Here is a 26,533-nt window from a genome sequence, read left to right as displayed (position 1 = left end):
TATGGGGAATCGTGGGCCACATTTTGTGGGGTATCTTGGGCCACCTATGTTTTGGTGTTTTAATACACATTCAGAACTTAAAAAATGTTTTTTCCTACCTGCAAAGTTGTCTTATGCCAAATAAAGAATTGTGACAAATATTTGGTCCTCATCTGAAATTGCTGTAAAATGACTAAATGAATTATAAAGGGTGATACGGTCAAAATTTGGTCAATATCAAATTGAAATATTTCTTTAAATTTTGCATTTAAAAAACCTGAACACCCCTCATTTTGAAGGTGTGTGTGTAGAATGTTGCTCCTATTTTGATTTTGGAATTCACTCTTCAGTTGTCAAAATGCCGTCCAAGGAAGAAGAGCAGCGTATCAAAATTTTGCACGCGTCGTGAAAATCCGAGCTACTCGCACGCAAAGCTGGCAAAATCGCTAAAAGTTGCTAAATCAACCGTTACAAATGTAATTAAAGTGTTTGGGGATCGTTCGTCGACAGCCAGGAAGTCTGGATCGGGGGCAAATCGAAAACCAGAAGCCGCTGAGACGACAAAAGAGTTGCCGGTAGTTTCAAGCGAAACCCTAACCTCTCTCTCCGAGATGCCGCAAATAAGCTGGGTGTATCGTCTACAACCGTGCATCGAGCCAAAAAACGAGCCGGACTATTGACTTACAAGAAGGTGGTGACTCCAAATCGCGATGATAAACAAAATACGACGGCCAAAGCGCGATCCCGGAGGCTGTACACGACGATGCTGACGAAGTTTGACTGCGTGGTAATGGACGACGAAACCTACGTCAAAGCCGACTACAAGCAGCTTCCGGGACAGGAGTTTTATACGGCAAAAGGAAGGGGAAAGGTAGCAGATATTTTCAAGCACATGAAACTGTCAAAGTTCGCGAAGAAATATCTGGTTTGGCAAACCTTCTGTACCTGTGGCTTGAAAAGCAGCATTTTCATAGCTTCCGGGACTGTCAACCAAGAAATTTACGCGAAAGAGTGTTTGAATAAACGTCTGCTGCCTTTCCTGAAGAAACACGGTTGTTCTGTACTGTTTTGGCCGGATTTGGCATCTTGTCATTACGGTTAAAAGGCCATGAAGTGGTACGCCGCCAACAACGTGCAGGGTGTTCCCAAGGACAAGAACGCTCCCAACACGCTAGAGCTTCGCCCAATTGAGAAATACTGGGTTATTGTCAAGCGGAACCTAAAGAAGACCAAAAAAACTGATAAGGACGAGCAGCAGTTCAAGGCAAACTGGCTTTCTGCGGCGAAGAAGGTGGACAAGGTGGCTGTACAAAATCTGATGGCCGAAAGCGTTAGGCGTAAGGCCCGGCAATTCGGATTTGGAAGAGCGGAAGCCTAACTGAATATTTTTCCTGAATTTTATACTTATTAAACTTGAAAAAAAATATAATTTGATTTTTTAAATAAACGATTTCACCTATTTGCACGCGTTTTTCCTTGACCAAATTTTGACCGTATCACCCTTTAGTATTTCAGTTTTGGGTGAACATAAATTTTGCACGTGATCTAGTCAATTGAGATTTGGTGGCCCAATTTTTCCACAGTTTTTCAAAATGTCATTTTTGTCATTTTTGTCATTTTTGTCATTTTTGTCATTTTTGTCATTTTTGTCATTTTTGTCATTTTTGTCATTTTTGTCATTTTGTCATTTTTGTCATTTTTGTCATTTTTGTCATTTTTGTCATTTTTGTCATTTTTGTCATTTTTGTCATTTTTGTCATTTTTGTCAGTTTTGTCATTTTTGTTATTTTTGTCATTTTTGTTATTTTTGTCATTTTTGTTATTTTTGTTGTTTTTGTCATTTTTGTCATTTTTGTCAGTTTTATCATTTTTGTCATTTTTGTCTTTTTTGTATTTTTTGCCTTTTTTGCCTTATTTGTCTTTTCTGTCATTTTTGTCATTTTTGTCATTTTTGTCATTTTTGTCATTTTTGTCATTCTTGTCATTTTTATCATTTTTGTCATTTTTGTCATTTTTGTCATTTTTGTCATTTTTGTCATTTTTGTAATTTTTGTCATTTTTGTCATTTTTGTCATTTTTGTAATTTTTGTAATTTTTGTAATTTTTGTAATTTTTATAATTTTTGTAATTTTTGTAATTTTTGTAATTTTTGTCATGTTTGTAATTTTTGTAATTTTTGTAATTTTTGTAATTTTCGTAATTTTTGTAATTTTTGTAATTTTTGTAATTTTTGTAATTTTTGTAATTTTTGTAATTTTTGTAATTTTTGTAATTTGTAATTTTGTAATATTTGTAATTTTTGTAAGTTTTGTAATTTTTGTAATTTTTGTCATTTTTGTAATTTTTGTAATTTTTGTAATTTTTGTAATTTTTGTAATTTTTGTAATTTTTGTAATTTTTGTAATTTTTGTAATTTTTGTAGTTTTTGTAATTTTTGTAATTTTTGTAATTTTTGTATTTTTTGTAATTTTTGAAATTTTTGTAATTTTTTTAATTTTTGTAATTTTTGTAATTTTTGTAATTTTTGTCATTTCTGTAATTTTGGTTATTTTTGTAATTTTTGTCATTTTTGTCTATTTTTCGTTTTTGTCATTTTTATCATTTTGATCATTTGTGTCATTTTTGTCAGTTTTGACATTTTTGTCATTTTTGTAATTTTTGTAATTTTTGTAATTTTTGTAATTTTTGTAATTTTTGTAATTTTTGTAATTTTTGTAATTTTTGTCATTTTTGTCATTTTTGTCATTTTTGTCATTTTTGTCATTTTTGTCATTTTTGTCATTTTTATCATTTTTGTCATTTTTGTCATTTTTGTCATTTTTGTCATTTTTGTCATTTTTGTCATTTTTGTCATTTTTGTCATTTTTGTCATTTTTGTCATTTTTGTCATTTTTGTCATTTTTGTCATTTTTGTAATTTTTGTAATTTTTGTCATTTTTGTCATTTTTGTCATTTTTGTCATTTTTGTCATTTTTGTCATTTTTGTCATTTTTGTCATTGTTGTTATTTTTTAATTTTAGTCTGTTGTTATTTTTGTTCTTTTTTTTAAATTTCTTGATATTTTTGTCAATTTTGTTAATTTTGTCATTCTTGTCATTTTTCGCCAAATGTTTTGTTTTTTTTTTTTAATATTTTAATCTCTCTAGAATTTCATCGTTTTGGTGTAATTGATACGATTTCCATGATGTAGTGAAAAACTTCGGGGGATGTTTTTAAGATGAAATGACTTGTCTAGACGTTGGTACCCATTTTTCAAAAATCTTGAAATAAAATCTTTCCTGAAGGCTCGGAAACATGATATGTGATTCAACAGCAAAAACAGGAGTTTTCATCTCAATCTCCTAGAAAAAGTTTCAACAAAGTTTATTGTAGCGTACTCTTAGCGACTCTTCGGAAAAGTTGAAAAAAAAATAAAATTTTTGTTTTTTCTTCCAAGAAACATAAGTAGAGTACACTTAAAGGGTTACATTTGTCTGTTCATGTCAGTTCTAAACACTCCTCGGCACATGGTAATATCCCTGCGAGCAAAAGACACCACCGTTAAAGGCTATGCCATGAATAGGTACGCGAAACAAGGAAGCGCGTTGCTGTGTGAAATTTTATTTACATTCTGCTTTTTCTTCCAGCATGTTGCTGCTGCATTTTTCATTCTGATACATTCTGACATATAGTGAACGAACGAGGGGTGAAAAAGTTATTTTGTTAAAGCACAGCGTAGCGTGAAGGATGAAACTTTATCTTTTAAATATGTGTATGATGGGATTTTTCAACTTTTTCTTCTTTCCTTTGTAGATTTTTGAATTAATTTTTCTATGGGTTAGGAAAAGTGGTCTCGTGCTCTTGCAACTTGATTAAAACATTTCACTCCATATTTCAACAAACCAATTTCTGTTTTCCCATTAAAGCTCAAATCTCTGGGCACTTTTAAATTGTACCTACGGGCGACGAAATTAAACCAAGATACTTTTGCATGTACCATAACAACTATCCCATTATTTTCAACTCGACAAAAATGGTTTGTTCGGTTTATCGTTTCGATCTAAAGTTTTGGATACACACCATTCGACCATGGTCAGTTAAATTTTATACTCGGCTTTTGGTTGTTGGTCGTTTGTCGGACGGAAGATTGGTCCTAAAGTTCAACAGTTCAAGTTCGGAAGGAACCATCGGCATTACTTTTTGCCAAAATTTTAACATAGGGGTAGCCGGGAGAAGGAATAAAATCGGGTACCGGATGATGGTTGATTGCTGCCGGCGTTGTAAAATCTTCCGACCGGATGGAAGTAGGTTTTGCTATTTTGTCGGAAAATATTTGTACTGGTTTTTGTCGCCACTCAGGCTCGATTTGCATTGGTAAGGAAAAGCCGAATCTGTCCTCTACCAACCAAGTACTATACGGGAGGAGGCATCCGAAGAAAATTATACCCTCAATAAATTTCTTTCTGAACACAAACCTTTAGGGGGGTTTCTTTATTCGAAGGACGAAAGCTGTTATTTCGTTTTAAAAGTTCCAAAATTATGACAACAATACAATGTGTGAGTTATAATCCGCCTTTAAGGGAAACTTTCGTTGACTTAGAGATGTCCAAATTTTGAAAAAAAAAGTTATATCTTTAATCTATCTATATATAAAAAATATATCTGTCTGTCTGTCTGTCTGTCTGTTCCCTATAGGCTCGGAAACTGATTTGCGTAAAACTTGGCAGGTGGGGGTATTGAAGGCAGGGGAAGGTTCCTATTACGGTTTGAGACCCCTCCCTATCTCATGAAGGGGGGAGAAGCCTCCCAAACAAAAGATAAATGTTTGCATAACTCGAGAACCAATCAAGCAAATGGTATCAAATTTGGCATGTGATGGTATTTGGGTACGAGGAATGTTTCTAGGTACCCCTCTCTACTTTCAATCGGGATATAGGAAGGGGGGGAAGGGGCCTACCTTACAATTTTTTACACATCTCTTGAACTAATCAAGATATTGGAAATAAATTTGGCATGGGAGGGCATTGGAACACAATAAATGTTTCTATGGTTATTTTTGACCCCTCCCCTTTTCAGTGGGGATAAAGGCAGGAAGGGGGGGGGGCAGCTTCTATACATTTATTGCATAACTTGAGAATTATTCGAGTAAATGGAATTAAATTTGGTTTGGAGGGGTATTTGGGTACGAGAAACGGTTGCATAAATATTTGATACCCTTCTCTTCTTTTTGTGGAGAGATAGAAAGGGGGGAGGGGGCTCCATCACATTTTCCAGCATAATGGGAAAACTTTTAGAGTGTATGGATCTAAATTTTTCTTGGGATGGTACTTGAGAACGAGAAATGTCCCTATGACATTTTGGGAACCCTTCTGTAGGGAAATTTTAAGGTGGGAGAGTGCACTCATACAATGTTTTACATAACTTGAGATTTTATACAGCAAACGGAACCAAATTTCGCTTGGTAGGGTATTTGAGTAGTTACGAGGAATGTTTCTATGAATATTTGGTACTATTTATTGCCTACTTTCAGTGGGGTGATTTGAAGGAGAGAAGGGGGCTCCGTTACAATTTTTCGCATCACTCGAGAACTAATCGAGCAAATGGAAACAAATTTGACATGGGAGGGCATTTGGAATCGGCAAATGGTAATATACTTATTCAAGACTCCTTTCGCCTTTGATTGGGGATTAAGTTAGGAAAGAGGAAAATTGTTTTGCACAAACCAAGCACTTATCAAACAGATGAAACCAAATATGACATGGGAAATCATTTGAGTACAAGAAATGGTTTTATGATTGTTTGAAACACCATCTTTTTCCCAGGGAGCACATAAGATATGGGAAGGGGGTCCAATACAATTTTCTTGGTGTAGAAGTAATCTAGCAAAAATAATCAAACCCTTCTGTCTTGCAGTGTGGAGAGGTGAAGGACGGAGGGGATTCCATATAAATGTTGATGTATCGCTCAAAACTTATCAACCAATATAACCAAATTTGATATGTGAGTTTTTGATTACGAAAAAACTGGACTCATATCTCCTTCCAGCTTTTGCGGATGGGAAGGGGAAAGGGGGCTTTATACAAGTTTTTTTTGCATAAACCGAGCACTTGTGATACCTACAAAAAAACAAAATTTAAACAAATTCCTTAAATTTCATTTATTTTTTGAAGGTGTTGCAACGCACACCGGGTCAGCTAGTCTAATTTATAAATATGAGTGTTGTTGTCAAAATAAAATGCGTCTCTGTTCTGTCAGCGATAGGCTTTAATTTAACTGTAGGATACGTTTTATTAAAGAAACCGATGTTTACTTACAAATATCAGTGGCGATTTTTCGCGTATGGCTAACAACAAACTAAGTATTCCAAAAAAATACAACTCATTATTTAGTGAATAACTTTTGAATGCATGAATGGAATTTGATGAAATTTTCAGTGAAACTACCTGGTGATGTAATGTGTATGTGTACAAAATAATCTGTCAAGTGGTTTTTGAGATAGCGTCAACTATTGAAGTCCATAGACAAAGTTCCCAGTGGGAGACCCGAAAACAGCTGGAAATCAACTATTCGTGCAAAATTCACATGGTACATCATTGAGAAAGTCCTAGAGGACCCAATAGTTAGCTAAAAATTTTATAAAAGTGAATATCATTAATTCCATTAAGCGAGAAGAATGTGAGAGGTTTTTTCAAGCTCAATCTGAAAATATGAATAGAGGAAGTAGTAAAAAGTCAAATTTTTCTGACTGGTTCGTCTAGCTGACTTATAAATAGGCCTGGCTTCATTTCTTCAAGGTGGGAAAGCTGCCCACCGGTAAAATATACATAATCCGGTGGTCAAATCGTGCGCAAAATATGTGGACTGCTTGTGGGGAGATACTTAGAAGAAATTTGTAATGGACAAAAATTTCGTCAGTTTTCAGTGTAGACGAAATAGGCAAAATTTTCGAATTTTTTCGAACTGTCAAAACTTGTAAAAAAATGAATTTGTTACATTTTTAAAATTGTAAAATTCTACCTGACATTTTTTTCGGACTTTCTTCTACATATTGTAATTTTCACCTACTTTTTATACTTTCTGGTCAATACACAAAATTATTTGATAATGATTTGTCTCGTGTTTGCTCAAAATGCTCCTAAACTTCCAACATCTCATCTTTCAAAACGTTTAACCTTCGCCAAAGATATCAAATTCTATGAAAAAGTTACGAGTCTTTGTCGTTTGAACACAAAACGTCGGGGTCCTTCCCATGGACAATGGACTGGAGGAAATTCGATCCCGAAACCAGAAATGTCTCGTACGTACGTACATAAGTTTGTAGGAAATCCGATCCGATTGACTCACTTTGTTGTTGCTGTTGCGGTCGAAGGCCCCAGTCCCCTCGCTAGAATCGAGAATCGTGCGTAACCTTCACCCAATTAAAGTGCTGCCCTCTCTTAGTGTTTCGTTTTTTTTTTGCTCCTTACTCTTATCTGTCTTCACTTATAACGGGTAGGTAGTAACGTGTGTTCTGCACTGATTGTGTGCAAAAAAAAAAAAAAAATGGCAACACAAACAGAATACCAAACGGGGAAAGGCGATTTACGACTATTTTTTTCTTTTTCGGTTGAAGAACCTTGTCGATGAAAAGAAAGTAAAGGAACAATTTCGCTATCTGGAACAGAGAGGCCTCTGGCTGGACGCTCTAGCTGGAGTGATTGAAGACCTGTATGGATGGAAACGACCTTGTTCATTGTGTTGTTGATTCATTCACAGTTCATTGAACAAGTGTGAGGATTCGTTTGAATTGAAGGGTGAAAGCCAACCTATTTGGCTTTCATTAATTAATTATCAATCCACAAATCACGACGCTCAATGGACGCCCGGAAACAGAGACGCCTTATTCGGATGGTCATCGTCCATTCCCTACTGTTGTTGTTGAGCGTGAATATGTTTCCCAAACAAAATTGTAACTACCTAGTTAGTGAGTAAATCGAATGCCCGATTCCTCCTTCGTCATCATTTCTTGTACTGATAAGGGGCCACCACGCTTCGATAGATTTCGATTACTTATTACTACCCTACTGAGGCTTACTAGCTACGTTCAAACGTATGTGAGCTGCATGCTTTTGACATTGAGAAATCTAGTGCAGCCTTCAAGTGGAAATATTTCATTCAACTTTCACTTTTTATTGTGATTTAGAATGACCAAAAAAAATGGGTAATTAATAGGTTTGATTTGATTTTTAATTGGATTCTCTGTCAGGTCAAAATACAAAAAAACTTCTGCATTTTTTTCTTTTTTCGATAATTCATCATTTCTCTCAAAATTTTTCATTTTCGTTATTATGAGTATTTATGTCATTTTGGTCATTTTTGTAATTTTTGTCATTTGATTTCACATTTGTCATTCAATGTCATAGTCATTTTATTCATTTTTTTGTCATTGTAATTTTTTTTTCATTTATGTCATTTTATGTCAATTTTGTCGTTTTTGTAATTTTTGCTCAAATTGTAATTTTCGTCAACTTTTGAATTATTGGAATTTTTGGAATATTTGTGATTTTAGTCAGTTTTGTAATTTTTATTTTTCATATTTGTCATTCTTGCCATTTTTGTAATTTTTGTCAGTCTTGTAGTTTTTTGTCATTCTTTTCATTTTTGACATATTTGTCATTTTTGCTTTTTTCGTCATTTTTGTCAGTCTGGTCATCTTTGTCATTTTTGTCATTTTTATAATTCTAGTCATTTTAGTCATTTTTGTCATTTATGTAATTTTTGTTATTTTTTGTCTTTTTTGTAATTTTTGCAATTTTTGTCTTTTTTGTCATTTTTGTCATTTTAGTCATTTTAGTCATTTTAGTCATTTTAGTCATTTTAGGCATTTTAGTCATTTTAGTCATTTTAGTCATTTTAGTCATTTTAGTCATTTTAGTCATTTTTGTCATTTTTGTCATTTTTGTCATTTTTGTCATTTTTGTCATTTTTGTCATTTTTGTCATTTTTTGTCATTTTTGTCATTTTTGTCATTTTTGTCATTTTTGTCATTTTTGTCATTTTTGTCGTTTTTGTCATTTTTGTCATTTTTGTCATTTTTGTCATTTTTGTCATTTTTGTCATTTTTGTCATTTTTGTCATTTTTGTCATTTTTGTCATTTTTGTCATTTTTGTCATTTTTTGTCATTTTTGTCATTTTTGTCATTTTTGTCATTTTTGTCATTTTTGTCATTTTTGTCATTTTTGTCATTTTTGTCATTTTTGTCATTTTTGTCATTTTTGTCATTTTTGTCATTTTTGTCATTTTTGTCATTTTTGTCATTTTTGTCATTTTTGTCATTTTTGTCATTTTTGTCATTTTTGTCATTTTTGTCATTTTTGTCATTTTTGTCATTTTTGTCATTTTTGTCATTTTTGTCATTTTTGTCATTTTTGTCATTTTTGTCATTTTTGTCATTTTTGTCATTTTTGTCATTTTTGTCATTTTTGTCATTTTTGTCATTTTTGTCATTTTTGTCATTTTTGTCATTTTTGTCATTTTTGTCATTTTTGTCATTTTTGTCATTTTTGTCATTTTTGTCATTTTTGTCATTTTTGTCATTTTTGTCATTTTTGTCATTTTTGTAATTTTTATTTTTCATAGTTGTCATTCTTGCCATTTTTGTAATTTTTGTCAGTCTTGTAGTTTTTTCTCATTCTTTTCATTTTTGACATATTTGTCATTTTTGCTTTTTTCGTCATTTTTGTCAGTCTGATCATCTTTGTCATTTTTGTCATTTTTATAATTCTAGTCATTTTAGTCATTTTTGTCATTTATGTAATTTTTGTGATTTTTTGTCTTTTTTGTAATTTTTGCTATTTTTGTCATTTTTGTCATATTAGTTATTTTAGTCATTTTAGTCATTTTAGTCATTTAAGTCATTTTAGTCATTTTAGTCATTTTAGTCATTTTAGTTATTTTAGTCATTTTAGTCATTTTGGTCATTTTAGTCATTTTAGTCATTTTAGTCATTTTAGTCATTTTAGTCATTTTAGTCATTTTAGTCATTTTAGTCATTTTAGTCATTTTTGTCATTTTTGTCATTTTTGTCATTTTTGTCATTTTTGTCATTTTTGTCATTTTTGTCATTTTTGTCATTTTTGTCATTTTTGTCATTTTTGTCATTTTTGTCATTTTTGTCATTTTTGTCATTTTTGTCATTTTTGTCATTTTTGTCATTTTTGTCATTTTTGTCATTTTTGTCATTTTTGTCATTTTTGTCATTTTTGTCATTTTTGTCATTTTTGTCATTTTTGTCATTTTTGTCATTTTTGTCATTTTTGTCATTTTTGTCATTTTTGTCATTTTTGTCATTTTTGTCGTTTTTGTCATTTTTGTCATTTTTGTCATTTTTGTCATTTTTGTCATTTTTGTCATTTTTGTCATTTTTGTCATTTTTGTCATTTTTGTCATTTTTGTCATTTTTGTCATTTTTGTCGATTTTGTCATTTTTGTCATTTTTGTCATTTTTGTCATTTTTGTCATTTTTGTCATTTTTGTCATTTTTGTCATTTTTGTCATTTTTGTCATTTTTGTCATTTTTGTCATTTTTGTCATTTTTGTCATTTTTGTCATTTTTGTCATTTTTGTCATTTTTGTCATTTTTGTCATTTTTGTCATTTTTGTCATTTTTGTCATTTTTGTCATTTTTGTCATTTTTGTCATTTTTGTCATTTTTGTCATTTTTGTCATTTTTGTCATTTTTGTCATTTTTGTCATTTTTGTCATTTTTGTCATTTTTGTCATTTTTGTCATTTTTGTCATTTTTGTCATTTTTGTCATTTTTGTCATTTTTGTCATTTTTGTCATTTTTGTCATTTTTGTCATTTTTGTCATTTTTGTCATTTTTGTCATTTTTGTCATTTTTGTCATTTTTGTCATTTTTGTCATTTTAGTCATTTTTGTCATTTTTGTCATTTTTGTCATTTTTGTCATTTTTGTCATTTTTGTCATTTTTGTCATTTTTGTCATTTTTGTCATTTTTGTCATTTTTGTCATTTTTGTCATTTTTGTCATTTTTGTCATTTTTGTCATTTTTGTCATTTTTGTCATTTTTGTCATTTTTGTCATTTTTGTCATTTTTGTCATTTTTGTCATTTTTGTCATTTTTGTCATTTTTGTCATTTTTGTCATTTTTGTCATTTTTGTCATTTTTGTCATTTTTGTCATTTTTGTCATTTTTGTCATTTTTGTCATTTTTGTCATTTTTGTCATTTTTGTCATTTTTGTCATTTTTGTCATTTTTGTCATTTTTGTCATTTTTGTCATTTTTGTCATTTTTGTCATTTTAGTCATTTTAGTCATTTTTGTCATTTTTGTCATTTTTGTCATTTTTGTCATTTTTGTCATTTTTGTCATTTTTGTCATTTTTGTCATTTTTGTCATTTTTGTCATTTTTGTCATTTTTGTCATTTTTGTCATTTTTGTCATTTTTGTCATTTTTGTCATTTTTGTCATTTTTGTCATTTTTGTCATTTTTGTCATTTTTGTCATTTTTGTCATTTTTGTCATTTTTGTCATTTTTGTCATTTTTGTCATTTTTGTCATTTTTGTCATTTTTGTCATTTTTGTAATTTCTGTCATTTTTGTCATCTTAGTCATTTTTGTCATTTTTGCCATTTTTGTCATTTTTGTCATTTTTGTCATTTTCGTCATTTTTGTCATTTTTGTCATTTTTGTCATTTTTGTCATTTTTGTCATTTTTGTCATTTTTGTCATTTTTGTCATTTTTGTCATTTTTGTCATTTTTGTCATTTTTGTCATTTTTGTCATTTTTGTCATTTTTGTCATTTTTGTCATTTTTGTCATTTTTGTCATTTTTGTCATTTTTGTCATTTTTGTCATTTTTGTCATTTTTGTCATTTTTGTCATTTTGCCATTTTTGTCATTTTTGTCATTTTTGTAATTTTTATTTTTCATATTTGTCATTCTTGCCATTTTTGTAATTTTTGTCAGTCTTGTAGTTTTTTGTCATTCTTTTCATTTTTGACATATTTGTCATTTTTGCTTTTTTCGTCATTTTTGTCAGTCTGAACATCTTTGTCATTTTTGTCATTTTTATAATTCTAGTCATTTTAGTCATTTTTGTCATTTATGTAATTTTTGTTATTTTTTGTCTTTTTTGTAATTTTTGCTATTTTTGTCATTTTTGTCATTTTAGTCATTTTAGTCATTTTAGTCATTCAAGTCATTTTAGTCATTTTAGTCATTTTAGTCATTTTAGTCATTTTAGTCATTTTAGTCATTTTAGTCATTTTAGTCATTTTAGTCATTTTAGTCAATTTGTCATTTTTGTCATTTTTGTCATTTTTGTCATTTTTGTCATTTTTGTCATTTTTGTCATTTTTGTCATTTTTGTCATTTTTGTCATTTTTGTCATTTTTGTCATTTTTGTCATTTTTGTCATTTTTGTCATTTTTGTCATTTTTGTCATTTTTGTCATTTTTGTCATTTTTGTCATTTTTGTCGTTTTTGTCATTTTTGTCATTTTTGTCATTTTTGTCATTTTTGTCATTTTTGTCATTTTTGTCATTTTTGTCATTTTTGTCATTTTTGTCATTTTTGTCATTTTTGTCATTTTTGTCATTTTTGTCATTTTTGTCATTTTTGTCATTTTTGTCATTTTTGTCATTTTTGTCATTTTTGTCATTTTTGTCATTTTTGTCATTTTTGTCATTTTTGTCATTTTTGTCATTTTTGTCATTTTTGTCATTTTTGTCATTTTTGTCATTTTTGTCATTTTAGCCATTTTAGTCATTTTAGTCATTTTAGTCATTTTAGTCATTTTAGTCATTTTTGTCATTTTTGTCATTTTTGTCATTTTTGTCATTTTTGTCATTTTTGTCATTTTTGTCATTTTTGTCATTTTTGTCATTTTTGTCATTTTTGTCATTTTTGTCATTTTTGTCATTTTTGTCATTTTTGTCATTTTTGTCATTTTTGTCATTTTTGTCATTTTTGTCATTTTTGTCATTTTTGTCATTTTTGTCATTTTTGTCATTTTTGTCATTTTTGTCATTTTTGTCATTTTTGTCATTTTTGTCATTTTTGTCATTTTTGTCATTTTTGTCATTTTTGTCATTTTGCCATTTTTGTCATTTTTGTCATTTTTGTCATTATTGTCATTTTTGACATTTTTGACATGTTTATCATTTTTGTCATTTTTGTCATTTTCGTAATTTTTTTAATTTTAGTAATTTTTGTCATTTTTGTCGTTTTTGTAATTTGTGTAATTTTTGTCATTTTTGTATTTTTTTTCCATTTCTGTAATTTACATCATTTTAGGCATTATATTCATTTTTGTCATTTTTATCAATTTTGTCATTTTTATCACTTTTGTCATTTTTATCTTTTTCGTAATTTTTTTAAATTTTTTGTTATTTTTTTTCTGACTTAAAATTTACTCAGAATGTTTGATTCATCATTTCACGTCGTGTTAAGGAATTAAGTAAGCAGTTTGCTAAAGTATTACAGCTCAAATTTCAAATTCCTTAGTACTAGTGGAGCATCTCTTAAAAACCCCTTTAAATCCATTGCAATGCTGAGAAACGTCTTAATTGCAGGGTTCTATTCAAATAATTTGTAGGTGCATTCTTAGTAACATTTACACAGTTAATTTTAAGAAATAATCTTGACTTTTTTAGAAACCACTAATGGTACTTTTCTTATTCCGCACTTTCTTCCATATTTTTGGTCCTCAACGCCAATCGCTTCATAACCAAAGTTAACTTATGATTGATTTATCCGTTGAGCTATTCAAAACAAGTTGTAAAAGAAAATTTTGGTGATTTTCAACCATTTATATTTTAACAAGCAAAACACATAGTGGCACTATTCTTGTTTCGCTCATTGTATCAGAAATGGAATTTTCATGTCATTATTTTTCAATATTTCTTTAACATTGGAAATAATGTGTTTCTCAAAGAATAAAAACAATTGTTCACTTTATTCGTATAGTCTTTGTTGTAAATTTATTACTATTCAAAACGAAGTGGTAAAATTTCCTTTCGTTTCAAATTAAATAAATTCCAAAATCTAGGATGAGAGCTTGAAATTCAAGAGCAAATCATGGAAAGTAGAGTTCCAAAAGCTCCAAAGTTCAGAATCGTATTTTATTTTGTTATCTCAGAGTTAAATTTAGATTTAGAAATAAAATTTTTCGACCACAATTCACAATTGGAAATGAATTTCAGAATAAATAATATACCACAACATTTCCAAATCACTTTTCAGAAAAAAACATCAGATCGAAGTTGTGTCAAAGGTTACGAAAATAAGTTGAATAATATACTCGATATGTGAAGTTAGAAGCATCCCAAAAATTACTGAAGCGAAAAATAAAGATAAAAAAATAATAAAATGCATATTCCATTCAAATCTACGCGAAAGATAATGCACGAAATACGTGCTAGTCATTTCCGATTCGCGCCGAACGGCAATTTGAATGCATTTCACAACGTTGCACCTGAGGGCCTCACCTGTGACTAATCTCGCGCTTGTATCCAAACTCGTACACGAAGCTGTTATCGCCCTGGTACAGTTTCCGCTGCTGTCCGCTCTTAGCATCTACGGTTTCATCCTGGAACGTGACACTACTCTTGCGGGGTCGCCGGGGACTTTTGCATTCTCCTAGAGCTGCTTCTGCCGGTGGCTGCTCGGAACCATTGGCCCCGGCAGCTGCCGCCAACTTCAGCGAGTTCAGCCGCCGTCTGGAAGCTTCCAGGGCAGCGGCTCCACCAGAGTTGGCACGCAGCCTCAGCTCCTCGGCCGTTGCCGGCGGTTTGTGCGGCAGTTTGGCCTCAAACTGGTCCTGCGATAGCTCCGGCATGATTTCGGGAATGGAATGCCTTACTGGGGGTGTGTCTATATCTTCGGGGGCAAGGTCACGCTCACTCACTTACAGTCACTGACTGTGTTTATGTATTTTGGTTTTGGTTCAAAACCAGCTGGACTAACTCAGCTGAAGCTGTAGCTTCTCTCCAAAACAACTTTGGCGCTGAAACTTGTTTTTCTAAGGTAAATAAACAATGTCACGCGTGTCGCCGTCCTCGTCCAAAATGCAGGTATTTACGAATCACAACCTCACTCGCCCACTCACTCAATTCACTTCGCTTCTGCCCCACCTGTGTGAATATTAACCCAATTTTCTAGTCGCGCTGCAGCCAAACTCGCGTGAAACGAAGCGTATCCTCCAAATGGATGCTCTCACAAATGCGAAACACACGTGTGAAACTCCCGACGACTTTCTGGTGCACTGAGAGTGAAGACCACAACTGCACTATCGGAGCCAAAACTAATGACTTCGACTAAGAAAAAATGTAAAAACGAATTCACTGTTACTACCCTACAAAACAGATTAAAATCGTTCGACGTTCTTCACTTAACTTCACTTCACTTGCCTGAGCCCACACCCTATGAGGACGAAGGTTAAAGATGAATCAAAACACGCTAACCCACAAGAATTGGAAAACAATTTTCGAAAATCAAAACACACAAACTCTGTAAATTATGTACAGATACTTCAATGAACGAAACCCCGTAACCGAACTCGAACCACGTCGTTGTTTCTTGCTAAGCGCTCCACCGATTACTGATTGACTCTGACGGGGCTGAGCTGAGCCAAACGGGCTGGTTTGGCTCAGTTCGAGTCAGCTAGCTAGCTGCATATCAACACACTCCTAGCCAAGCCAAACTAAGAGTTTCCTCCAAGAGATTGCTCTGCTCCCTTGCAGCAGCGCGGTTAGATGTTAGTTGATTAAATTAAAGTCTCACACTAGGCTTATGGCACTCTTCAATCGGTCAGTGATTAATAAACATAATGATGAAAACGCACACTGCACCCGAACAGAAAATGGTCTCTTGAAGAGTCTTCTCGTTTGGACGTGGCGCGATTTCGTGAAGGGAGCACGCCATTCGTACAAGCACGCAGCAGTCGGCACCCAACGATTTAAAACGCTCAAACGCATATGCCGGAGAATGAACGTCGTCATTCATCGGTTGCACTTTAGCTGGAAGTCAGTGGTGGGCACTGTTGTCGACTTTTCATGTTACTTTGGAACGAAGAAAAATTTGAGATGCGTTATTTTTACAAAGAATTAGAATTAAGAATTTGTATTCAGAATGAAAATTCAAAACTCAAGTAATAGATTTTTGATTGACACTTTGAGTTACATGGCGACCGTCAAAAATTAGTTGAACAAATCGAACACGGTTGTTGGTTTATTTAGGAAAATTTTTGATAGATAATAATCTGAGATGACCTGCACGGGATTTTTTATCAGGAAGATCAGGAATTCAATGGTGGTTCAATAATCTGAAGTACACTTAGGTTATCTTCAAATCCTGTATGCATAATACCGTTTTACATTGAATAGCCCTCACAACTCGAAACTGACATGAAATCCTACCTACCGTGTAAAAAACATGCCCTGGAACTTGAGACAACTAGACATGTAACTTAAGAACTGGGACTCGAGGCATGAAACCTACAATTGAGACCGGGGTCTAGGGAGACTTGAGTCATAAGGCTTGTCACAGGCCATCTGAAACTTCACTTGACCTTAATCAGAAACCTAACACCTGAGACTTGACACATGGAAATCTGAAACCTGAGATCAGAGATCTAAGACATAAGAACTTAGACAGCGGACATGACATCAGCCACATTAGACTGAGACTTGAGACCGAGGTTGCCGAATTCAACTCGATGAAGTCAACTGAATACCTAATAGAGCTACAACTTGACTTGTTTAATCTGACCATTTGGCCTAGAGGCGATGGATGCGCTCGCTATCCCGGTATACGATTTCTCATGCGTTAAACAGAGAAAGCAATCGCTTTCACTCCAATTTCACTACGACTAGCTGTTATTCATATGGAAATCAGTGTAAGAGTAAAGAGCCTAGATCAGGCAAATAGAAATTCGCTGCATCATTTTTGCAGCATTTTCTAACTTTTCGCCAAAAAAACTGAGCACTTTTTGAAAAGAGTTGTAATCGTTTAAGATGAAAACTCGTGCCGGAACCAAACAAAATCAACAAATCTATTGTTTTATAGATAAGGCATTCTTAATTTGGTGAAATTTGTAAACCAGTTCAATGCAAAACTCTCTTAACGTCCTGAAAAAAGTTTTAATAATGATCATTCTAATCAAACAGAATTTGTTACCTGCTGACTGGTCGGTGATTTAATCAGACCAGTTTTACGTTTAAGCGTTTTTTTTCTGTTTTCCAGCCCTGCTAAAGAGCAAGCTTTATTGTTTTCAGCAGGCCCAAGCGTAACTGGAAGGTGTCGGAGAGATAATTAGAGGCCCAATCGTCAGATGTAAACAAGTCAAGCTGTAGCTCTATAATTCTGTTGACTACATCGAGTTGAAATCATGGTGAAAAAAATCAATGTAAGGCCCCCAAATTTTAAACTATTGTTTCCCAAAACTTGTTAATCGGTAAGAAATCATGACATTTACATTGATGTCTTTTAATTCGTGGTCTTTTCGTGTAAATTGCGGGTTTTTTAATTTTTGGAACGAATCCAACGAAATGGGCCACAATTTCAACAATTTTGGAAAAACAAGATCTTGAAATTATAATGTGGTTCTTTCGAGCCAATGTAAACATTTTAATTTTTGGAATTTGTATAGAGTTGTAATAAAATAAAATAAAATCAGCTGATCAACTTGAATAGGGATTCATCTTACAAAACTTGAAATCTCCAGTTTGCAGGAAAAAAATTAGTTATTTTAAAAGTGCAGTTATATTTTTTTGTACAAATCTAAACACATGTTTAGGAAAAAAATAGTTTTTAGTATACAAAACATAAATAACTTTAGTAGTGCCCTAGGTACTTGAACTAAAGATTCGTGAAAATATAGAAAATCGTGAATAAGACAGAGCTAAATTTCAATCGTATGAATGTTAAAGTCGCGATACACCTCAGGTGAAAATGGTATTGAAAAATCTTATTTTATGAACAACTCACAAAAGCGATAAATACTGGCTTTGTAACATGATGGAATAAATGGGGAATAGTTAAAACATAAATTTTGAACCAGTCTCAGAGTTTAAAACATATTAAAAATGTTTTAATTTTGATTCCCACAATATGAGGAAATTTTCGCGGTGAAAATCGGGGGAATCGAAAATAAAACATTTTGAAGAGGTTTTGATCTCCAAATCAGTTCGAAATTCATCTTTTTACTATTCCCCATCGATTCCACCATGTTACAACCAACTTATGCCGATTTTTTGAGTAATTGTCGAAAAAAGATTTTTCATTTTCATTTCACCTGAGGTGTACCGTATCCTTAAGATATTATTTTGTTTCAGGGTTAAGACATTCAATTTTGATAGGATCTTGTTTTCGACACAATTTTCACATAAGACGTATATTCCAGCGTAGGAAACTTTAAGAAAAAGTTTAAAGTAGGAAAATGAAAAACAAAACACTTGCAATGTAAGGCTTTGTTCCTCAGGCCAATTCAAACGAAACTCACAACAACAACATAAAACCGTATAATATATATTGTTCTGGTGATAATAATTTTATGAAACATGTACATGACATGACGTTGAAAACTAAAACTGGTAGTCGGAAACTAGATAACATAAAAGGTTATTCAGTAGGTAGGTAACACATTAAAGACCGCGAAAAAATCAGTGACGAGAAATACAGAAATTCGACACTTTATATATTTTTAAGAAACCAAACCAAATTGTACAAAATTGATATCATTGAATTACCAAAATTATTTTATTTTGGCGATTATAGTTTCATTATCAAATTTGTAACATTTCAGTTATGCTTGTGAGTGTAGCACATTTGCGGAGAGCGAAAAAACAGATATCTCATATTTGCACAGCAATTAGTTAAAAAAGCGATTTAAACTCCGTTTGTTTACTAATGAACAAAAATAAGCGTTTATGAGGTAAATCAATGTCGAGACTGTCAAAAACTATTCTTACGTTTCGAAATTAATTTAAAAATAATTTTGAAAATCCATGAAAAATTTTCAAACATGACCATTTTCCCGGTGAGGTGATGAAATTCCCGTTTTTTTCCCGGTTTCCCGGTGACACATTGAAATTCCAAAGTTTTTCCCGGTATTCCCGGTTTTCCCGGTTCGCTAGCCACCCTGGTTGATGAAAGTGTATTTTGGAAGAACAAGTCTTAGTATCACGTCTACTTGAGACTAAAACGTACATCTTTCAAGGATATAATGGTTAGCATCCTATTAATGCTAAAAGGTGATACGGTCAACATTTGGTCAATATCAACTTGACGTATTTCTTTCAATTTTGCGTTTAAAAAACCTGAACACCCCTCATTTTGAAGGGGTGTGTGTGTGTAGAATGTTGCCCCTATTTTGATTTTGGAATTCACTCTTCAGTTGTCAAAATGCCGTCCGAGGAAGAAGAGCAGCGTATCAAAATTGTGCTCGCGCATCGCGAAAATCCGAGCTACTCGCACGCAAAGCTGGCAAAATTGCTAAAAGTTGCCAAATCAACCGTTACAAATGTAATTAAAGTGTTTGGGGAACGTTTGTCGACAGCCAGGAAGTCAGGATCGGGGGGAAATCGAAAACCGGAAGCCGCTGAGACAACAAAAAGAGTTGCCGGTACTTTCAAGCGAAACCCTAACCATCTCTCTCCGAGATGCCGCAACTAAGCTGGGTATATCGTCTACAACCGTGCATCGAGCCAAAAAACGAGCCGAACTATCGACTTACAAGAAGGTAGTGACTCCAAATCGCGATGATAAACAAATACGACGGCCAAAGCGCGATCCCGGAGGCTGTACACGACGATGCTGACGAAGTTTGACTGCGTTGTGATGGACGACGAAACCTACGTCAAAGCCGACTACAAGCAGCTTCCGGGACAGGAGTTTTATACGGCAAAAGGAAGGGGAGAGGTAGCAGATATTTTCAAGCACATGAAACTGTCAAAGTTAGCGAAGAAATATCTGGTTTGGCAAGCCCTCTGTACCTGTGGCTAGAAAAGCAGCATTTTCATAGCTTCCGGGACTGTCAACCAAGAAATTTACGTGAAAGAATGTTTGATGAAACGTCTGCTGCCTTTCCTGAAGAAACACGGTTGTTTCGTACTGTTTTGGCCAGATTTGGCATCTTGCCATTACGGTTAAAAGGCCATGGAGTGTTACGCCGCCAACAACGTGCAGGTGGTTCCCAAGGACAAAAACCCTCCCAACACGCCAGAGCTCCACCCAATTGAGAAATACTGGGCTATTGTCAAGCGGAACCTAACAAAGACCAAAAAAAAAACTGCAAAGGACGAGCAGCAGTTCAAGGCAAACTGGCTTTCTGCGGCGAAGAAGGTGGACAAGGTGGCTGTAAAAAATCTGATGGCAGGGGTTAAGCGCAAAGTCCGGCAATTCAGATTATACCTTACCTTATAGCTGCAAAAGACATTGATTACATGTTCGAAATATACCTTTTCCTAAAAGCTATAGGTCTTCGTCTATAATGCTTTTCATTTTCATAATTCCTAATCTATTTCCTGCTCTAATCAAAAACTGATGATCTAGATCATGCAAATAATTGTAAACATACAAAACGAATTTGGCTGCTTAAAGCCTCATGGAAAGAGCCGTTTCAAACGAAGAAGATATAATTTGGGTTGTTTGTGCGTAAATAACTTTATAATAAAAAAAAATTAGGAACGCCCACCACTAGAGGTAATATTTTAAACGCAGTTATTTCCGAAATATTCGCCAAGTTGATTATGCTCTTCTCTTCTCTCATTTCTTTGTCGAAAAGAAGCACCCTTTGTTTGAATACTTTGTATGAATTGGTACGATTGTTCCAATCGTTCGTTGGAATGTTTTGGTTCAAACTTGACTGCGTGTAAACAAATGTTTATCATCCAAAATTGGCGATAAAGACGGCAAAATGCTGAGAGCATCAATTGAAGAAGATGATACGTTTCAATATTTACAAGTAGGTAACACTATGATCTTTCAAAGCCAATGCAATGCAATGACGCTCTCGGTGATTCATGAACCGAACATAACTCGCTGTGACACGATGATATGCGCATTTGCATTCGCAAACAAACATAAAACGCTCGAGCATAAATTCGAAACGCCACCAACAAACCAAACCACAACCATATCGGGTGCAGGGCATGGTTTAAGTTTACATAAATTCCTACTTGCATATGAATGTATGTAAGGGAAGACATTTGATTCCAATAGTGCAGCAAGGCAAGGTCAATCCGAGAGTCAGGTTTGTTTTCAAACAGGCGCTCCGTCGCTACAGTTTTGTTGCCACGATGATAGTGATTATGGTAATAAAAGTTCCAGCATACGTGCACAAAACCTTCAAGTCGTGGTCGTGACGTGACAGCAGAACGCAGTTGGTAAACAAAAACAAAGCCGCGTACCAAATCTACGCAGTTTGTGAACTTGGGCTGGGCGATGAAGTCGAGCGTAACCTGATTGTGTGTTGCATACATGTAAATAGAAGCATCTCGACAAACATTTTAAGTTTTATTTTTCTTTTCGGAAGTGTAAGCTTGCAGTGAAAACGGGCGAAAGTTTGACATGTGATGAAAAATTTCCTTTGCTCGTTTTCTACAACTTTTCCATTGGCTTCTATCAGTACCTATTCAATTTTTAAATTTCTTTACTTAATACACAAGGACTACCTTATACAGGACCAAACAAAGAACGAGGGCACCTTTGAAAATGAGTCGATTTTTGAATCAAACGTTTTCCTTTACAAATTTCTACAAATACAATCAATGCTCAACTGAAAGGCACAAATTCGAGTGGCAAAGCGATCATATGAATCTATTCATTCGTTTGTTTATATTAACATTAATAATTATCTGCAACAATCGAAAACAGCCGACAGATTGACAAACAGAGCCATCGATAACTGATGGATGATGATGATGATGATGATGATGGATGATGATGAGACTACCAACGGTTGATGCACTGTCGTCGACGCAAAACACGCCAATGTTTTCCTAGCAAACTGATAGTGTTATATGGCCATTAGAACGGGACAACAAATTTATCAGCTCAGCTCAACAGTTTCACTATTATTCCTATACTCTACATGTTTGGTTATTTTCGAATTTGCAAAACTCAACGAAGCTTGCGATTAGATGCGATAAGCAAATGTACTCGTCGTTAATACATACCTACGTTCTACAATCATCCGACTGGAAACTTTGTGAGCTCGATCATCAGTTCGATTAACATTTTGAATATTGCAATTTGATACTCTCGAATCAAAATCAGGGAAAATAGCAAAAGCAGCATCAGTTGGGGGAACAAAAAAAGTTTAGTTTCGAAACTTCCATCGCAAAACATCCGGGACAAGTGCACTTCCTGAGCTTGCACAAATTCCCCGGTACCTACCAATATGAAACTGTATGGATTCGACGTTCGGAAAACAATCTCAATTGCCTTGTTTTTCTTTTCGCAGGAATCGATGAAGCTGGCCCTCAAAAATGGCTTCGATTCCAGGTTTAATCTGTTTTAACCTCCAATATTTGTGCACGCCCGGCACAGTAAAAGTCTATGGGGCAAAAACGATTTTAAAGGATGGTTTCCAGTGCTCGATTATGTTGATTTTTCGAGGCCAATGTAAAGTGCTTTAAAAAAATACATAACTAGTTTTTAATGACTGCCAATTGATACGCCAGTAATTCTTTGTAGGTATATAAACAAATGCACATACTATCAGAATTAACTTTTGCAGTTTTGTAGTTGGGAACGTGTTAAATCGATAGCACCCGAGCTTCGGTTTTCTCGTCTGATTTTTTATATTGATTGCTTTCGGTTTGAATGTGTGCACAAGAAGTTTCGAGTGAATTTGAAATTTTATCATCTGTTTGTTTTTTTCTAAGTTCATTTGCCAGTAGTTTTTGTTTTGTTTTAAAATTCTACTCAAAGCTTTTAATTAACATTTTGAAAAAGCCTCAGAAGCCGATTGAAAATTGTTGCAGTCTTGCATCGCAGAGATTCGTTCTTCTTAAAATAAGCTTAGTTTAGCTTAGCTTGATTGACGATATACTCACTTCCACCTGGTGTCATTGAATCCGAAATGCATCACAAAATGTCATAAACAGTACAACATTCACAATGCCCAAAGCTGATGCTCTCTCTTTGAACATCAATTATGGCGCCGGCTGCGTTCTAGTAGGCAATAGATACAGTATGACGCTTAAAAATGCGAAAATCTGTCATCATAGTTCAAAAACACTTTTATTGGTGTTCACAAACCTTAGCAGATAAACATATTCAGAAACAATCAATCGATTTGTCCTCTTTCGTTATCGACTACTCTCTCCAGGCGAGATCTGAATCGGGAGCAATATAAGTCGCTGACATTGAAAACTCAGAGATGGAAGCCTTCAGATAATCGACACTTGGGTGAGAGGATACACAGACCTTCGCTCGAACATACGCTCGTATCGGATAGTCAAAGGGGTTCAAATATGGACTGCTCGGAAGCCAAAGATTCTTCGGCAAAAATTTCATATTTTCTTCCAGCCAGCTTTGGGTCGGTTTCGAGGCATGGCATGCGCTCCATTTAGTTGAAAAACAACATTCTCGGGTTTACCGAAATTTGCCCGAATCCACGGAAGCACCTGATTAGCTGAGCTTAGCTTGTTTGACTAGTCATATCCACCCTATATCATTGAACCCGAAATGCTTCTCTTACATTGTTATCCTAATATTCTATTTTTTTGATTATTTGAAACAAAAAACATATAGAATACATTTCGAGCTCCATGATCGCTGACGCTGCTAAGTAGAACGAGTTCCACATCGCCAATGGTTGCTACTCCGTGATTGATCGAGGCCATCAATTTTGTGCAAGGGCCAAAAGAATGCAGCTTGGGATTAGCAATTCATTCTCAATGCACAAAACTCATGCTCTCCCTTTAAAATATGATCAATAACGGCGCCGGCCACGTTCTAGTAGTCAATGAGGAATGAAGGAAGGATTGTTAGTAAGATACTTTTTAGGATCACACATAAATCTGTTATTCCAGTTTTCTTAAAAAGCTTGTTTGAAAAACTCTGAAAAAATAATAAGTCAGTATCACCAGCTATAGAAACCGTCTATACGTCTGTGAATCTATATTCAAGTATCTCAGGAAGGGTTGTGTTAGTAAGGGAGAGGTTTGAATCAGGAGCCACTTTTGGAAAATGGTGCGATCTTCATTTTACCTTCTGGACATTTCCTGAGTAATCTCCTATTGATACCTACGGACTACGGTGTGTTATTAATTTGAAAATCCAAAACAAATTAAGAACACTCAAATAATTAGAAAAGCAACCATTCAATTTTCTCACAAGCAAGCTGTTTCTCTCATTAAAATCTCTATACCATCATTGATTTTCGAAACGACAAAAATATGAAAAAAAATGTAAAAAAAACATAATTAGTTGAATTTCACATTTATAAGATGATGAAAAAGATTTCGAACATTAAAACTAGATGTATGAGAATTAATAGAAAAAAATGTCAAAATTGTTTGATAAAAATAAAGATGCTAATTATTCGATTTTAAAAACACGTTTGAAAATATATCTGGATAAAATGCATCCTTTATATTTCGAAATAAATTTCTAAATTGCTACTTATTGATAAGTAACAGTAACATGACAGAAATAATATCCTGAAGCTATAAATAGAAAAATGTCCATGAAGGATCTCTGTGCTCATGAATCTCGAAGATATTTTTCAAGCAAAAAAGTTACAATACAATACTACCTAGTTTACATCCAGTTTCTGAAATTATTATTTGATTATTTGATATGCATAAATCAAGCAGTTTACTGTGGGAATGCCTAAATATATAATTGAAAAATTTACAATTGCACACAATTTCATCGGGGAAACATCCCTTATGAAATGTTTCGTAACTTGTTTAGAATCATCTTACTGCTATATTTTGTTAACAGAAATTTGTCAAAAACATGAGAAATCAAATCAAATGAATAGAAATCATAAAAAACATTTAGCTGAAAATCCATCGTCAGTTATCTCGAAAGTCTACGTTCGTCTTGGATTGGAATTTCCAAGATAGGCTCGCAGGGCGTTGTTCCAGTACTGGCTTCAGTACATCGAATCAGCAGAATTTACTTTTGCGTTTTTGCACAACTGTAGTTGAAAAATCACACCTTAACTTGATAATGCCACTTTAATTATATGCACTGCAATTCATTTATAATGTCTATGCAAAATAGACTGAGTCGATTTGGGGTGATTTTGGAATTTCTCAAACCCTGGGGTCTCAAAAGCTTCGTCTGGTTTAAAACTCATTCATGATTTTTTGCAAAATTTTTAAGTAACGTTTACATGAGTAAATTTGAACTTTTAGGTTTGTATGGGAAAATTAATTATTTGGAACTGAAAAATCAATATCATTTTTGTTTCGTCTGAGAAACCGAGCCAGCTGAGGTTTTTTGTACCAATTTATAAAATTCCGAAAGGAAATTTTTCGCTGAACAACTTTGTCGAAGACCGTAACTTCGTATCTTATTAGGAAAAAAAGTTATTAGTTGTTTAACAGGGGTATGTCTTTTCGCACTGATAAATAATAAATTCAATTGACATCCCTGCAGGGTGCCTAGCGAGGTATTGCGTGATTACTTTCTATGCAACACTCCGCGAGGCTTAAGCAGTGATGTCAATTGAATTTATTGTTAATCAATGCGAAAAGACATACCCCTGTTAAAAAGCTAATAACTTTTTTTCCTGATGATATATGAAGTTGAACGTTGAAACGTTGAACAAAGTTGTTCAACGAAAAATATCCTTTCGGAATTTTATAAATTGGCACAAAAACCATCAGTTGGCTCGGTTTCATAGACGAAACAAGAATGATGTTGATTTTTCAGTACAAAATAATTAATTTTCCCATACAAACCTAAAAGTTCAAATTTACTCATGTAAACGTTACTTAAAAATTTTGCAAAAATCATGGATGAGTTTTGGACCAAGGCAAAGCTTTTTAGACCCCAGGGTTTGAGAAATTTCAAAATCACCCCAAATCGACACAGTCTAATGCACAATTTAACGAATTATTGGCTATTTGAACTATCATTTTAGAAAATTTTCACGGAGCACGAAAAAATTGCGTCCGATGTTAAAAATTCATGGACAACTCCCCCGAATCCACGGAAGCACCTGATTCTCCAAAAACTCCATGTAGATTTCTAAAAACAGGAGGCATCTTAAATTCATTCCAAGCAATCGTTTCAAAAAACTATGACTTCGGCAGGACAGCTTGACAGTAAACTGGATCTGGAGAAAGGTAATCAAGATGACTTTGTTTACATTGACTCCGCGACGGCTTTCGACCGAGTCTCGCACAAAATGAAGATGGACACGAAGATGGACAGACTTGGTATTCCAACCTGGTCACTCGAGTTGATTGTGTCGGATCTTTCTCACCGTCAAACTTACACGAAAATAAACAATTCACGCTCGAGGACATTTGTCACACCGTCTGGAGTACCTCAAGGAAGCCACCTCTGTCCTTTTCAGTTTTTCGTTTTTGTGAATAACATGTG

The 26,533-nt window shown here is 33.8% G+C and overlaps 1 protein-coding gene across 2 annotated transcripts in view; it reads right to left on the bottom strand.

The window, feature by feature from the left end:
- LOC129738470 (cytosolic purine 5'-nucleotidase) overlaps window positions 1-26,533 on the bottom strand; it is a 96,472-nt gene that overhangs the window by 54,557 nt on the left and 15,382 nt on the right. Inside the window, exon 1 of one of the 2 annotated variants that reach the window (XM_055729682.1) lies at window positions 14,452-15,596. The exons of the other annotated variant lie outside the window; for it this stretch is intronic. Within the exon in view, the coding sequence (XP_055585657.1) occupies window positions 14,452-14,801 (350 nt within the window). The 5' untranslated portion in view covers window positions 14,802-15,596. Of the gene's footprint in view, window positions 1-14,451; window positions 15,597-26,533 lie in introns of those variants that run through there. 2 annotated transcript variants of the gene reach the window in all.

Source organism: Uranotaenia lowii, chromosome 1 (genome assembly GCF_029784155.1).
Source record: "Uranotaenia lowii strain MFRU-FL chromosome 1, ASM2978415v1, whole genome shotgun sequence".
NCBI lineage: Eukaryota > Metazoa > Arthropoda > Insecta > Diptera > Culicidae > Uranotaenia > Uranotaenia lowii.
The sequence above is the reverse complement of the archived record's forward strand: the minus strand, read 5'-3'. Positions and strand labels throughout refer to the sequence as shown.